The sequence below is a fragment of the Perissodus microlepis genome, chromosome 3 (assembly GCF_051167445.1).
Source record: "Perissodus microlepis isolate ML-2025 ecotype Zambia chromosome 3, ASM5116744v1, whole genome shotgun sequence".
In the NCBI taxonomy this organism is placed as follows: Eukaryota; Metazoa; Chordata; class Actinopteri; order Cichliformes; family Cichlidae; genus Perissodus; species Perissodus microlepis.
In genome coordinates, this window is record NC_140463.1 from 52,607,286 (window position 1) to 52,622,604 (window position 15,319).

General features: G+C 45.9%; 1 protein-coding gene across 31 annotated transcripts in view; it reads right to left on the minus strand.

Annotated features, from left to right (window-relative positions):
- Positions 1-15,319, minus strand: part of LOC146391936 (calcium/calmodulin-dependent protein kinase type II delta 1 chain) — a 98,964-nt gene that overhangs the window by 22,674 nt on the left and 60,971 nt on the right. For 18 of the 31 annotated variants that reach the window (XM_084916562.1, XM_084916635.1, XM_084916599.1 and 15 more), the window contains exons 4-8: positions 13,432-13,486; positions 10,386-10,451; positions 5,931-6,003; positions 804-906; positions 9-92 (exon numbers count right to left, since the gene is read on the minus strand). In XM_084916562.1, coding sequence (XP_084772688.1) covers positions 9-92; positions 804-906; positions 5,931-6,003; positions 10,386-10,451; positions 13,432-13,486 — 381 coding nt within the window. Of the gene's footprint in view, positions 1-8; positions 93-803; positions 907-5,930; positions 6,004-7,434; positions 7,508-10,385; positions 10,452-13,431; positions 13,487-15,319 lie in introns of all 31 variants that reach the window. The other 13 variants (XM_084916571.1, XM_084916643.1, XM_084916546.1 and 10 more) reach the window with 1 other exon arrangement.

Consider the following 15,319-nt stretch of genomic DNA (forward strand, 5'->3'; position numbering starts at 1 on the left):
TCTCTTACCACAGGCCCACATGTCCACTGGCTTGCCATAGGGATCTTTCCTCAGCACCTCTGGAGACAGGTATCCTGGTGTCCCAGCAAAACCTGAAACACAGACACACATGTGAAGCTTGTAGAGACTACCCACAGCTCGTTACCACCGCGTCTTAGTAAGTAGGTTAGGACCAGAGGCCTCGTAAAGTAAGGTTTAAGAGCTGCAATCAGAAAGCTCACAGGTGTGTGGTTTGGCGCACACACATGCTCATGGGGGAAGTCCAACTGGTACTTAAGTTAGGGCATAAAATGAACTGGTTCCAGATGGAAGCTGGTGCTGGGGGAACAGACTAATTATCTCAGAGCTCCACAGAGACTAGATGGAGACAAGTAGGCCAGACCTCCATCCTGATCCAAGCTGGGGAGCCGGCAGCAGTGGAGCACCTAGTCTCTGTGGGTTATTAGGGCTGTGGTGACACAGTGACATCGTTGGAGAGCAAACGCGTGACAGATGTACCGGCTCATGTTTAGTTAGACAACATTTTGATAGACTGCACCTGTGAAAAACAGGTAACCTGTGTGTTATGTCATTTGTTTTATCACCAGTATTTAGACACATCCCAAAATCACAGATTCACTTTGATGGTATGAGTGACATCTTCATCTTTCTTGACATTCATGTTAAAACATCGTGTTGGGCTTTAAAACAATCAGCTGATATATAAAGGTCGCAGCGCTGACACAGGTAAGTCATGCTAACAAGGACAGTCAGCTAAAATGACTGAAACAAACGTACCGATCTGAGGTCATGAATGCACTCACCAAACCATGCCTGCTGATCTCCTTGAACTTCGATGGCCAGGCCGAAATCTGCCAGTTTGACTGCAGCTCCCTTCAACTTGCTGGCTAGAAGCAAATTCTCTGGCTTGGAGTGAAGAACAGGAAACATCAGCATCCTGCAGCGGCTCAAGACAGGACTTTAAAATGAGGCTCAACATGAATCAAGACTTTTGCACAGTTTGGTTACTAGCAGCTAGTAGGAGGAGCTATCACAGAGCACAGCATCATCAAGGACTGATGTCAGAGTGCGCTCGGGACATCAGACTAATCGCTGGGCTGGAGGCCAGCTGTAACTGGAGTCAGAGGCCTCTACACACAAACTCAGCACTGACTCATGTCGAGCCCGATCATAATCAGGCTCAGTCTGAGGTCACTTCAGCCCAGCTGCACGACTGTTTCAATACAAGCGAGTGCGCGAGCCAGGCGGGGCGTGAGAGGGGCCGCGGAGGACACGTGAAGCGCTCGTTAACATATTCAAAGCAGTTTCCTTGATGTCAAAACGACAGACGCACACAACAAACAACAACAACACAAGCTGCTGTTGATCAAAACAGAAGCTTGTTGTCCAACCACACCTCAGTGTCAGCGAGAGCTCAGCCAATCACTCATCAGACTGAGTTTGTGGACGACGCCCACACTGAGGTGAAAGATGACAGCAACACCTGCACTCTGATCAGAATCACTGTGTCAGACATGAACATCCTCATCTTCACCTGCTACAGGTTCATCCTTCTTTTGCTCTCACAGCTGTTCATCCTTCAACAGCTACATTAACACACATCTTAGAATAATCAATTATAGGTGCAACTATTCAAGTACGACTTTAAATAATAACAACATTTATTCATGAATTTAAATGGGGTTTATTCACCGTGAGCAGCTGGACTGTGATAAAGGATAAATAGCAGGGCTGAACAGACACGTGCATATCTGCTGAAAACTAATGCAGCAGCTACATGATGCTGGATCAGACTGATGAACGGCTGCAGACTGGGCTGGAAACAGGAGGCAGATCAAAGCTGTCAAAGCTTTTTTAAATGCATTTGCTGCAGCCAGCGGTTTGAAATGTGCTCAGTTTTCATAGGATCAGTTTTTACAATGATCTGAATACAAAATCGGTTTTTGAATTTATAATGTCAGAAGCTGCCAGAGAGGAAGCCACGTTCAGCTGTATCGCAAACACGCGATCACATTCAAACTTTCCTACGACTGAATGGAAGCTGTCGTTTCATCAGAGCGCTTCTTTCTGAAAGCGCAGAGCCTGGCTCGCTACAGCGTTTATTCTGGACTCTTCTTGACTGCACATGAAGGGAAACCATCGTATCAGGAACCCTGAGCTTCCTGTGGTTCTTGTGCTTGTTGTGCTGGACAAGAAGCCTTTTCAGTCTCTCAGCCAATCCAATAAACAGCTACACACTTATATACGTGGTTTCCAATCAATGGTAAAAACTGATGTGAAACTCTCATCAGATGTTGGTAACAACCAATAGAGAAATAGAAATATAAAACATTATTGAAATGTATTTAAGCCTTTGTACAGAAGCCTCCATTGGCGAGGACGCGTCCTGTTTGGAGAAACGAGTCACATCACTGCTCAGGTGGGATTTTGGCTGTTCTTCAGGTTTTGTGTGACTCTTCTAAAAACACTGAACTTTGATCTTTTACAGAAGGTTCATTTTCCCATTTATCCTCAGGTATCTGAGCGTGCCAGCGCCCCGCTCCATGATGTCCCCCCTCCTTTAATGTTGGCTGATGTGTCTTTGACCTCCAAACACCGGGTCAGCCTGACCCTGGTCTTTCCACTTCTGGGTGATGCTCACTGCAACCGTCAGTCGTTTAGAAATTCTTCTGTAACCAACCAGTAAGAAACTTGTGAAGGTGTTGAGAGCTCACTGGTTTTAGTTATATATGTGACAATGAGACACCTTTTAATAGGCCAGAGTTGGGACCAGCTGATTGGTACTGAATGGTGGGATTTCATCTAAAGTTTCCTTTGCATGTGTCGACTAGACGGTTTTAGCAACATCTGGAGAGAATTTCAGGTCAATATATTTGCTTCTGCCATCAGTGCATCACTGATATTCTAAACTGAAGTATTTCACGCCCACACTCGCTCCAGTTCACATACAGAGGTAACGGATCAGCTGAAGACGCCATTGTTACAACGCTCCCATCTCCCACCGGAACAACAGGCCGTTACGCCAGGCTGCTCTTTACTGACTTTAGCTCTGCTTTCAAAACGGCACTCCCAGACAGACTAATAGTGAAACTGCTGGATATCAGACTTCCTCCTGCCACCTGCTGCTGGATCAGAGACTTCCTGTCAGACCGTGTACAGAGAGTCAGAGTGGGCCTCATCTTTCACCGGGTGTTTAAGCTGCTGCCGTCGGGCAGGAGATTCGGGCTGCTGAGGCCCTAATCAGTGCTAACAGCTGACCTGATTGGATGCCTCCCTGGACCTTTTTGGGGGTAACAACAACAATATTTATAACAAGGTGCAATAAACATACACGTCTTCTTTTTTAGTACTTAAGTTGTCCTGTCCTGTTGTACGTAGTGCCGACGTGGGACAGGTCTCCAGTTTCTTTGTACGACTGTACACTATGACTGTGCAATGACAATAAATCTTATCTCTCACTGAGGGACAAATCCTGGAACCACGACAGAGATAAAAGTCACTGTGATGCCAGAGCCATGAGGTTCTCCCCATCCTCGTGCCCACTGGTATATACTAACTGTAGCACACTGCATCAGAGCTTTTCTGTACTGTTGTCACAGCCATCCTCGCCCATGGAGGCTAACGCTCAGTCACTGAGAGCTCCTTCTCTTGGTTAGCTGAAACGTAAACCTTTGCCCTGTGGAGAAGGATCAGGACTGCTTTCCACGTTCATCTTACTACCAGAGGAAACACACCTAGAGCAGACCAGTGCCTCCTTCTTTGACTGATTGTATTATTTGATATCTGATTGCACTGGATCTTTATTGATTCTGTATGCTCAGACCTGAGGATTTCATGCTCCCACAGGAAAAAGAAAGCACTTCTAGTGGATATTGGGTTGCACACCCTGAATGTGCTTTATAATCTATTTATGATCACTCAGATGGGGCCATATGGATGGAAGGCACCCAGTGTGCTTTAAGGGCTGCTAATAACGAATCCAGTCACTGAACCCTTGAAGCGCCGCCACAGTCTCTAACTGACCTACTGCAGCTTTCAGGCCTGGATAAGACACATGCAAAGGTAGTCAAACGCAGGGCGAATAACACAAATAAATCCCCAGAAACATTTCACTGATGGAGCCGTGCAGGATGCAGGTTTGTGTATGTGCCTTTAGCATGCACACACTCTCACTAATGCACCAGCACGTTCTGCATTTGTGCACAGTTCACATCAGGGTTTATGCTCCCTTCTTGTAATAGATGTAATTGGATTGTGTCTAATACAGTGAGTCAAAAAGCAGATAAAATGACTGAGCTGATGAATCAGAGCCTGCTCAGTCTGGAGGACTCTGTGACACATGTGCAGCACTTTATGGGCCCTGGTTTTATGTTACAGTGCTTTATAAATAAAGCTGGGATGGGATGGGACATGTTTTACAGCTTTATCACAAATGCAACAAATTACTGAGATTTTCTGGGAGACGCAGAACAAAATTTTCAGAAAGGTGACAAATAAACGAGATTAGATCCAGAAAGCCATCAAAATCCTCTCAGCCTGTGAGGGTAAAGCTCTGAACACCGTGTTTCCTCATTGGCTGCGCTGACATTGACTGATCACCAAAACTCTGTCATAGCTGTTCGAGTGGCTTCTATTCTAGTGTCTTTGGAGAATATGTGGCTGGATAATGTTGATATTATAAAGGCTGATAAACGGAAACAACGGAGTAAAGATAAACTCTTAGAGCGGGGTGTCAACATAAGGCCAGCGCCCCAGAGTCAACCCACCAAAGAACGTCCATCTGGTCCTCGTGAAGATGGGCAGAAATGTGAGACTTTAGTGTATTTCAGCTTCTACTGAAATGACTCCCCTCTGACCCCTCACACAGCACCAAAGTAAAGAAGTAATAGTTCCTATTCTATAAATGCACACATTCTTTGGTTTTAACTGTGGGTTTACAGTAAAACACGAACAGGACAGATTCTGTCTGGACAAAGAAAAACTTTTCCTGTTATGTGACTCTTTTATTTCTTACAGTTTAAGCCTCTCCACTGACCACAGCAGCGTTTCTTCATCATCACACTCCCTTTTCTTACATTCAAACATCTCAGGATGTTAAATCTTTACACTGACAGAAAGCCTCCACAGTGTAAGATGAGCTGTGCTGCGCTCTGATCAAGTCTGAATTTATTTGAAAACAGTGAACTAGCGCCTGCATTGTCACATAGTGCAGGCATGCATGTGTAATCCAGGACTCTTTACTACACAGAGAGCTTTGCATCGACCTCCACAGCATGTGTGTGTTTGCAAAGACGATCATGTGGAGGAATTAAATCACACGAGTGCACACACACAAAAATGTGGCCGTTTCTACAGCACCCGCTCGCTTGTTTGTTTCGGCTGCATTTGCTTTTCTTTGTGTTTCTGCAGTGAGCTGTGGCAGCTGCCTGGCAACAGCCAATCAGAGTGCGGGGAGAGGGCAGTCGACAGATGCAAAACGTCAGCTTACTATTGCTGCAGGTAAGCAAACCTCAGACACACCCGCTTCATTTGATTGACAAATTAGAGCTTTGGGAGCAAACCACAGTGAGGAGAGCAGCATTAGAGAGCCCACTGTGGAGGCATTAGTGCAATTACCCACGATGAGACACCACAATGTGCTCAGTAAGTGACAGCGGCTCCATGTAAAGCATTTGACCTGGTTACAAGATGCAGAGCTGATGGCTTCATGAGGGCATCGTTCTTGGAAGGACCATTCAAATTTGGGCCATAGAGTCACATTGAATTTCCTGAACAGTTGAACTTGTATTTTAGAGAAATGTTCCAACTTTTGCTGGTGAAGATCAAGTGTTTTGATAAGAACTTCAGAATACTGACATGGAAAAGGAAAGAACATAACTGAAAGCATCAGGACAAAAGGACAGAGAGAGACCGTCCTCGTATCGACTCACCTTGAGGTCGCGGTGGACCACACCCATCTGGTGGCAGTGGAGCACAGCCTCTAGGATCTGCTGAATGCAATGACTGCATGCAAACACCAGGGGGCCATGGGTTAGTGACAAGCTAACACTCATATTTGTGGCTGTGAGCTTGCTTTGAGCCTCGGGGAGCTGGCGGCCGTGTTAGTGGGCGGAGCTCAGTAATGTGGCAACTCGCCGGCCAGAAGCTAAAATTAGGAGCAATTTGAGGTAATTTGGCTGAAAATGGGCCGTTCACTCAACAGGGCTTTTTCTGTGCTGCCACAGTTAGATACTGTTCTCTGTAAGAGTTAAAAACACATACTGGAACTTCATCATCATCCTCACACACAGCCAGCTCTCTGCCCGAGCCTCAGAGCAGAGGTGGTGTTAGATCTGGGCAGCTGGAGGCGGGACTGAGAGGCGGAGCTACAGAATAGTGTGGTTTATTACAGGAGCTGACACAGTGTGTCCCTTTACAGGATAATGTTACAAACTTTACTGAACACAACATGCGAATGAAATATAAGCAGTTAAAGTTTGAAGCAACCTGTGACTGACAAACCAAATCTGCTAAATCTGCTTACTCCTAAACATCAGAACATAGACGCATGGATGTGTGCAGCATTAAAAACATGTAGCGTCTAATGAAAGCTCTGACACGCTCGGGCTGAAGCTACACTGTCCAGACTAACCAACGCTGAAGAAGAGCGTGCTGGTTGACCCGTGTGGGTTTAACATCAGATCAGGTGACCAGCTCAGGTCCGTGTGTGACTGCACAGTCGGATCGATCCTTCAGAAACACACTGCAGCCCTTAGTCGCTCCCAATGCAATGAATGAGTGTACAAACGCTAGGAGGAGCTTAGAGACAGAGAATTGTGGAAATGTAACACAAGCGTGCTACATTTGGATGTGCGCTTGCATGACTAAGAGTATTCTGACTGTGTCATACTGAAAGTGTTACTGGCAGACTCGTGCAGCACATCCTGTTTGTGAGGATACTTCAGGTCTGCTCCTTTCATCTCTGAAACACATTTTTATAGATTTAAAAAGTGTTAAAAAGCAAATTCGTTGCTTCAAACTTTCTCGTGTAAACATACTGAATGAATTTGAATTGAACCTTAGATAATGATGCTCCACCTTTAGAATCATAACAATCATAATAATTAAATGAAACCACACCATCTTTCTCCTCTCTCTGATCCCCTGACGAAGCCTGACAGCGGCTGTGTCAGCGCACCACTGAGCAAAGATGCTACATGCACTTCATGGCGTACAGTAGAGGCAGGCTGTGATGACATCTGCCCGCCCCCGCCTGCACGACACAACCCACCGCCTCGTCTCCAGCCAGCCTGCCCACAACGCCCTGCTGCGGCGATGTGCGAGGGGGACTGGTGGAGGGGGCGTGGTACTGAGGGGGGTGGCACTGATCAGGCAGTGGATGTGAGAGACAAGGTGCAGCACGGCCGAGTCTTTTAACCGTTGGCCCTTACTAACCTTCAGGTCTCTGTGCACTATGCCATTTGTGTGACAATGATTTACACTTTCTACAATCTGCTGTATGCAGTGACTGTGGAGGGAGACCAGGCCAGAAGCAGAGAGGAGAGGGAGAGGGAGAACGGTCAGTGTCAGATAACACCTGGAGTAGCACTGCAGTGACAAGGTGAACATCGAAAAGGAACAGTTCAGTCTGCAATGGCGTGAAGACATGTTGTAGTGCGAGCGGATTCAGAGTCAGGTCACGGTGAGCTTTGCTAAAGACGGAAGCAGGAAACAGCAAAAGCGTCAGAAATACAGCTACTTGGTAACAAACAGGTCACTGCTTTGCTCACTGTCAGGACCTAAATACACAACATGATGGAGTAAAAAGGTTAACTTTAAATATTCTGAATCCTACGGCCGGACTATAAACACAGGAACAGATAACAGAGAAGGTGAAACACAGAGGTAAGAAGCACGAGAGACACGAGGACGTTAAACTAACCAACAGGAAGTTTAACGGAGAGACGAGGGATGCATTCAAAGACAGAGACACACACCAAGGATACGACTAGAAACACAAGCAAAGACTAAACAGGCACAGCGGTGACCATGAGCGATGAATACACTGCAACATGGACATGATGGTTGCACGACAGAGCTCGGTGACGGTAAACAGCTCAGCTGTTTCCATCGACTCGTCCTGGGCATCTTTACGGGGCTTTGGATTTCTAATTTGAGTGCACGTTTGCTTCTCCTGGGCCTGTGCAGCAGGACTTTGAAAGCAACAGTGCACGAGCTTGGATTTATTTGGGATTTCTCTAAAGTCACACAGGCTTAAAGTGATGCTTTTAGCCATCAACAAGATTCGGGGATGATTCTGTCGGTATAGTTGACCACTGTCACCGATCTGAACATGTTGGCTCGTGGTCCGGGCCCCTCTTTAAGCCCACATGTTTTCAAGAGGGCTGAAGCTGAGGCGGAGCAGCATGTGATCCTGTTCTGTCCTGTTGGAGAACCCAGCTGTGTTTCACTGTTCCATCAGCTTCTTACCTGCACCACTGTCAGCAGAACAGCTCCTACAGTCAGCACGGTGTTCTCAGGTTTAGGAACCTCAGCTTGACTCCTCAACATAAGCCTCTTGTCATTGGGGCCAAATAGCTCTTTGTCCTGTCCGACCGTGAAACTTTATTTTGAAGATTTATCCATATGGGCAATGTGTGGTCGGCAACCTCTCCAACCACGGTGGTGGAAAACTCGCTTCACGACAGTCTTGAGCCTTAATGGTTCCCAGGTTGATCCTGAACTTCCTAACTAGCTTCCTCTCATCTGAGGGTGACGGCGTGGCTCGACTGAAGTTTGTCAAACAAATCCAAAGAGAAGCTACCAGCTGTAGTCAATCATGATGACTACAACACATTAACGTGTCATTGTAGACACTGTAGAACCTCCTGCAGCACTTCCTCTGGGCGTATATACATAACTAAGTCTTTATGTGCACTCTTGGCTTTGTGAGGATTAGAGAAAATCCTAAATAAATTCAAACCTGTGCCTCCAGTTGTATGAAGTCACTGAGAGAGCCACTCAGAGCTGTCAGCGTTAGGCTACGATGCAGGAACCAGGGACAGTGTTTGACAAAGGTTTCTGTTGCTGTCCAAGCTCATGGAGCCATCTCTATCTCGGCCCCTTTAGAGAACCAGCCTGCGTTTGTGCAGGTCTGACAATCAAAATGTGGACAGCACTGTGCAAACATTTTAGGCAGGTGAGGAAAATGCTGTAAACAAAGAGAGCTTTCAGAAATATGAATGACTGTTTAAGGAGCCCAAACACAGCCGAACTCATCAGGAACTCGTTACTGTAAAGAGGAACAAGAAGCACTGAAGTGACGGCCCAAGAGCCCTGATCTCAACATCATCGAGTGTGTCTGCGATCAGAGACGTGAGGACGCCGACATCCACAGAACATCTGTGCGTAGTTCTCCCAGATGTTTGCCAGCTGACTTCCTTCAAAAACTGTGTGGAAGTGGACGTAGAAGAAGGCGAAGGGTGGCGCCACCAAACACTGATGTGATTTTGTTCGTTCACTGCGTTTTGTTGCCTGATGAGAATAAATGATTAACACTTTCACTCCTGAAAGCACTTTGTGTGCAGCATTTTTCCTCACCTTTTGCTGCACGTTTGGAATATTCAGTAATTCTTTCTGCACAGGTACCTGCACCGGCGTTTGAGGTTTAACCAAACCGTTCGTAGAGCAGACGTGAGCTCGGCTGACGAACATCAAGCACAGACCGTAAAGTCCTGCCAAAGCCTCAAGCTTCCACAGACAAGTGCTGAAGCTGAAAATCACATACAGCCATCCGTGCACACAGCCTGAGGTGGCAGCTGTACTCTTTGACTCTGGTGTTTCCCTCTGCTTCCAATCTCTGTGCTAAACTACATTAACCACTCAATAAAGTCACACGTATGAAAGCCAACTGCTGAACTGTTCCTTCAAGTTGTTAAGAGAAAATACAAAGGACATGTTTGCTTCATATAAACACTTTAAAACTATTTCTTCACAAACAGCATCCAGACCACTGGGTGAAACTGTCCCATAACTCCTGCAGGAAGGAATAAAAATCTGCAATGAAACCTTTAACATGTTACACAAACGTCACTCTGGATTATTTGCTTTATGGGTGATTTTTAATAAGCAGAACAGAAGCTGAGGAAGGAGCCTCCTCATAAAGGGAAGAAAGAGAAAAGGCACAGAGGGAGAGGTTTGGGCACAAAGGGCATACATGCATACGTGAGGCAGAGGCTCTGCTGTGCTCCCTGCATGATAAGCTTTGCAAACATCCACTGTGATCAGCTGTCATTGTGTATCTGCTCTAGTTTACTGTAGGTGCATGAATATGCCTTTGCTGCCGAGGGAGAGCGAGTCACATGACACTTCTACAGTAACGCAGAAAGGAAAGAGCTCACACTGACCTGGCATCAGCTTCACTGTAGTACTCCCTGGCAACAATGTCCTCGAACAGCTCGCCACCAGTGACTCTGGGAACGAGAGCGAACACAGTGAAACAAAAAGCAGAAACAAGCTGATTTCACTTCATTTACAGGGTGAATGTGTGGCCTTTCAGCACACGTACAGCTTACTGGTCCCATTTGGACTGGTATGTTGAAGTTACTGCTGGTCACAGAACGTCAGCTCTTTAAAGTGGCTACAGCTACATGTTTGCAGTGCCCCACACATTAGAGCAGAAACTCCATCCCTCTGTAGGGATTGGGCCCAGCTGGGAACACGAGGCCACCAAAATCTCAGGAAAACCCTGATTTCAGCAGATGCAGCCAGGCGCCAATATTATTGTTTCAGCTGGAGGGGAAATTCCTTCCAGCTGAAAACATTTCCATGACTCAAGTCCAGATAGATTTTCCAAGTAACACAGATCAAATCAAGTGGCGCTAACATCTGAGCTTACAAATCACGTTGCAGCTGAGTCTTTGGAGATGTTCAAAGACGATGTTAAGCCAAGTAAATTAGCTAAATGCCCTTTAACAACTTTGTTAACGTGATATATAACATAACATGTTTTTACTCTATATTTATGCAGAAGCACAGAAAACCATAAACCTGCCAGTCTTTCAAGCAGCACTGAGAATTCAGGCAAATCAGGAATACAGCGGGATTAACTTTCCACACCTGGAAGCATCTGAACAGGGCAAAGTCCAGGCTGATGTGTAAAATCACTTTAAAGTGGTGAAGACGTTCTTCCTAAAGCTCGATGCATATTCCAAAACATTGTTTTCCTGCAGGGGTTTCCATAGTTCATACAACATCACACGACAGCAGCGTCGACACATTGAGTTGTAAGAAGATCTGCAGGGTTACGATGGTGCTGCTGCAGCCATGCCCTCTCTGATCCAGGGTTTGTGGTTTAACCCACTGCGAGTGTTCTCCTGTCATCCATACTGGCAATGATTCAATGAAGGGAAAAGAGGAGATGCTTGTGGCCAGGAAGGAGACACACCTCTGATTTTTTTATAATACATTTTATAAATACATTTGACGCCATTTCCTTTCTGGCTGCCAGATATGACTGCAAACAACAGCTGATGACACCCAGGAGGGAGGAGATCGGCAGTCACTGAGAAGCGTTTGTGAGAGAGGAAGGATCCTGACTCCTACGGAAAGTTTTTTCTCTCCGTTTTGGCGTCCGTCCACACCGAGACGCCGTTTTCGGTCAAGGAAAACTCAGCGTTTTGGAAACGCTCTCCAAAGCGGAAATATTTGAAAACGTCATTTTCGCGTCACAGCGTGGACATCGAAAAAGATGACGCACGTCAGTCATGTGGTGCAGTCATGTGACCAATTAACCAAAGATAGCAGAGGGCGTTACACAGCATTGTTCTGTTTGACAGCCCTGTTAAAGCTCCAGAGAGCTTTGCTTCAAATTCTTTAACTCTCACTCGCTTTTGCAACTTTGTACTTTTGTGTTACTCGCAGCAACAACTCCACCTCATTGTTAGTCCATGTAAAAAACTCGCTGCTTTTCCTCGACATTCTGCCGCGACGTTTGAACGAGCCGGAGAGTAAATAAGCAGCAGACAGAAATGAGGCAGGTCGAGTCTTCTTGCGCTTCACGCGTGCGCAGGAGCGTCAGCGTTTTCGGCCGTTTCAGTGTGGACGCACAACTCTGCGAAAACGACTGAAAACGCTAGTGTGGACGCAGAGCGTTTTCAGACGAAAACGCTGTTTTCAAATCTATCCGGGCTGGTGTGGACGTAGCCTCAGTTAAAGGGATGCATTCTGGATCGTTCAGTTTAATTAAATGTTATTTACACAGCGCCAAATCACAACATCAGTCATCTCAAGGTGCTTTATATTGTAAGGTCGACCCTACAATAATACATACAGAGACAACCCAACAACAGATGACCCCCTGTGAGCAGCACTTTGGCGACAGTGGGAAGGAAAAACTCCCTTTTAACAGGAAGAAACCTCAGGGAGGGGCGGGGCCATCTGCTGTGATTGGTTGCAGTGGGAGAATTAAAGATTGTTGCAGAATTAAAACTGACTTTCTGCACATCGATTGTTTCATTTGAACTCTTGGTGCCTTACTGAGTCCAAACTGTGGAAATGACATCAGCATCCACAAATGGAGAACAGCCTGCCTGCTGCCAAACGGTTTGTTTCCTGGGAAGCTTATGTCACCAAGACAACAGCACAGCCACAAACTGCTGAGCAGCTGAAATCATATATACAGCCAGAAAACATCTGGCTTTAAAAGCTACACCTACAGATCTCTGCAATGTCTGTTAAAACTGGAGGTGCAGTCGTTAGCGTGACCCTGGTACAAAGTCATAAATGCTGGCAGCACCTATGGATGAAAGGTGACAGCATTCACAAGACTTTCAGAAACCTTGACCCTCAACAAGATTTGTCTGTGGTATCAATCTGAAGATCCCACGTTGCCTCCTTCTGGAGTTCTCGTGACACCCAACTACGTGAACACGATAACTCCAGAACCTCACAGGATTTTCACATTGACACCAAAGCTGCTCTACAATAAGTATTTTGTAGACTGATACTGAATTGGTACAACCTCTCCTTGCTTATGCTGTCAGCATAAGAAAGAAACACTTTAGCTTTAACCCATCCGACTCAGGCCGGATACTCAGGAAAAGCTGGGATTCTTACATTGTAAAAAAGACATTCAGCAGATGGCTTTTGAACAGATATCTTCAACCTGCCATCTGTGTGAGCCAACAGTAATCTCAGCGTGTTTATATGATCCTATGCAGCAAGACTCATTTTCATTTGTCCAGCGTGTGGATGCAGGAGTGTGTATAAGATGTGCCTGAGCAGATGGAGTAAAGCAACACGCTGCATTTATGCTCCCCAGATGCCTCGGCGGCGGTGCATCGGACAGCGGCGAGGTTACCCGTCTTCTGTGAGATGTGGGTGTGGTCTGCACAGTCACACGTGTTTCATGGTGCATTAGTGGAATATGTAAAAATCAAAGGCAGCACTTACAAGTCAAAGACCAGATAGTGGAATCCTTCCTCTGATATGCTGTCATGGAGCCGCACTGTGAGAGAAGGAGGGGACAGGAAAATTACGTTTTCATTGTTGTCCCGGCACCATGTGACCAGCGCAGCAGCTGATGAGGACGGTGTTTTTCTACTTCAGATCTGCACATGTGCAGAGATCTGCAGCACCAATTTAAACACACTGCTGGCAGAGTTAATTTTACCTGTGGACATTTAGAAAAGTTGGGAACTGAAGCAAAACAGACTTTACAAGTAACTGCAGACGATTTAGATTTATTCATTATTCTGAAAACATATCGAGAACTCTTCAAGTCTAATTCTGCCTGATTTATGTTGGGCTTGAACTCGGCAAACAACAGATCACATGCTTGTTTCATGCTCCACATGTAAGACACACATTTACTGTGACAAATAATGGACTTTATAAAAGACTCTTCAAACAGCAGCGCTCACAAAAGCTCAGACAGTCCAACATACGAGTTCATGGATGAAAAGACTAAAGGGAAAAGGGAACGCTCTCCCTGTGGGGATCTTTGGCATTTCCATCAGCTCATCTCATGACCGACAGAGAGATCCATCACTGCAATGAGCTTGCAGTGGAGCTGGATGCTGCTGGGATGATACTGGTAAGAGGCGTGCTCGAGATGCAGAGATGCAGCGAGATGTTGAGATGGACAGCAAAAAGAAATAAACGTTGCAGCGATGTTCATGCCTGTGATCAGGATATGCAAACTTCTGTCCTTGGCCACGAACCGTGCAAACTTTCCCTGGACAACGTTGAGATCATAACGACACTTGAGGAGATGACGTTATCGTTGCTTAGCTGCATTTACCAGTTCACTTACAAACTGGACAGAGACGGGTTATATATGAAAATTCTGTCTTTGTCCAAAACCAACAGACCAACTTTCAACTTGAAATCTAACAGGATTCCCAAACGGCTGTTCACCTGGAAGCACTACGTCCAGACAGACGAACCTTTGGGATTTGACTGAGCATCGAGACATCCTGAGAAAACTGCAAACTGTGTTCGATGGGAAAACAGAAGCCTGACAAGTGTATGAACAGGCCTTAAAACACGGACAGTTGCTGAGCAACAAGAAAGTGAGCTTATTATGCAAATCCCACATTTTCATTGTTTTTACATGGAATTACACACAGGGAATCAGGGTTTTCCCATAAAGAACAAACGTGTGTCTGACTCGTCCATCTTTTTCCATTTGCTCCATGACTGGCCTTCATCTCACCTCGCGACCTTCCTCCCTCCTCCTCATCCACAAACCTTCCTCTGTCGTCTGCTTTCCTTCTGTCTGGCAGTCACATATTCAACATCCTTTCTCCAATATATGCTTGATCTTTTATCTCTACAGACCATCTCAGCCTTTTAACTTTCCTTCCAAGAAGATGTGTTTGGATGCTCCGTTTGGAGACAGTCGGAGCACAAAAAGTAAGAATATCTGTTTGGTTGTTTCTTTGTTGTAACACTTCTTCACAGCAGACTGGAAAACCTGCTTATTTCTGTTATTCTGTTGATTTTATTCAGAGCAGAGTACGTAGGCTGCCCCCACGCTGCACCCACGCAGCACCCATGCTGCACCCACGCAGCACCCATGCCAAACAGCTTGTTCCCCTTTGGCCTTGTTTTGACCCCAGGACATTTAATAGATCTGGACAGGGCTGGTGCCACGTCCAATCTTTAAGGACAACTGAACCATGTTGCAGAGACATTTATTATTATTATTATTAGTCCTTTGTTCACATATAGAGATGAGATTCTGCACCCAGTGGCAATGCCGATCTCCACAGTCCAAAATCTTAGATGTAATTTTAAAACGGGATAAGCAAACCTTTAGCTGACAGATGTTCCAAAC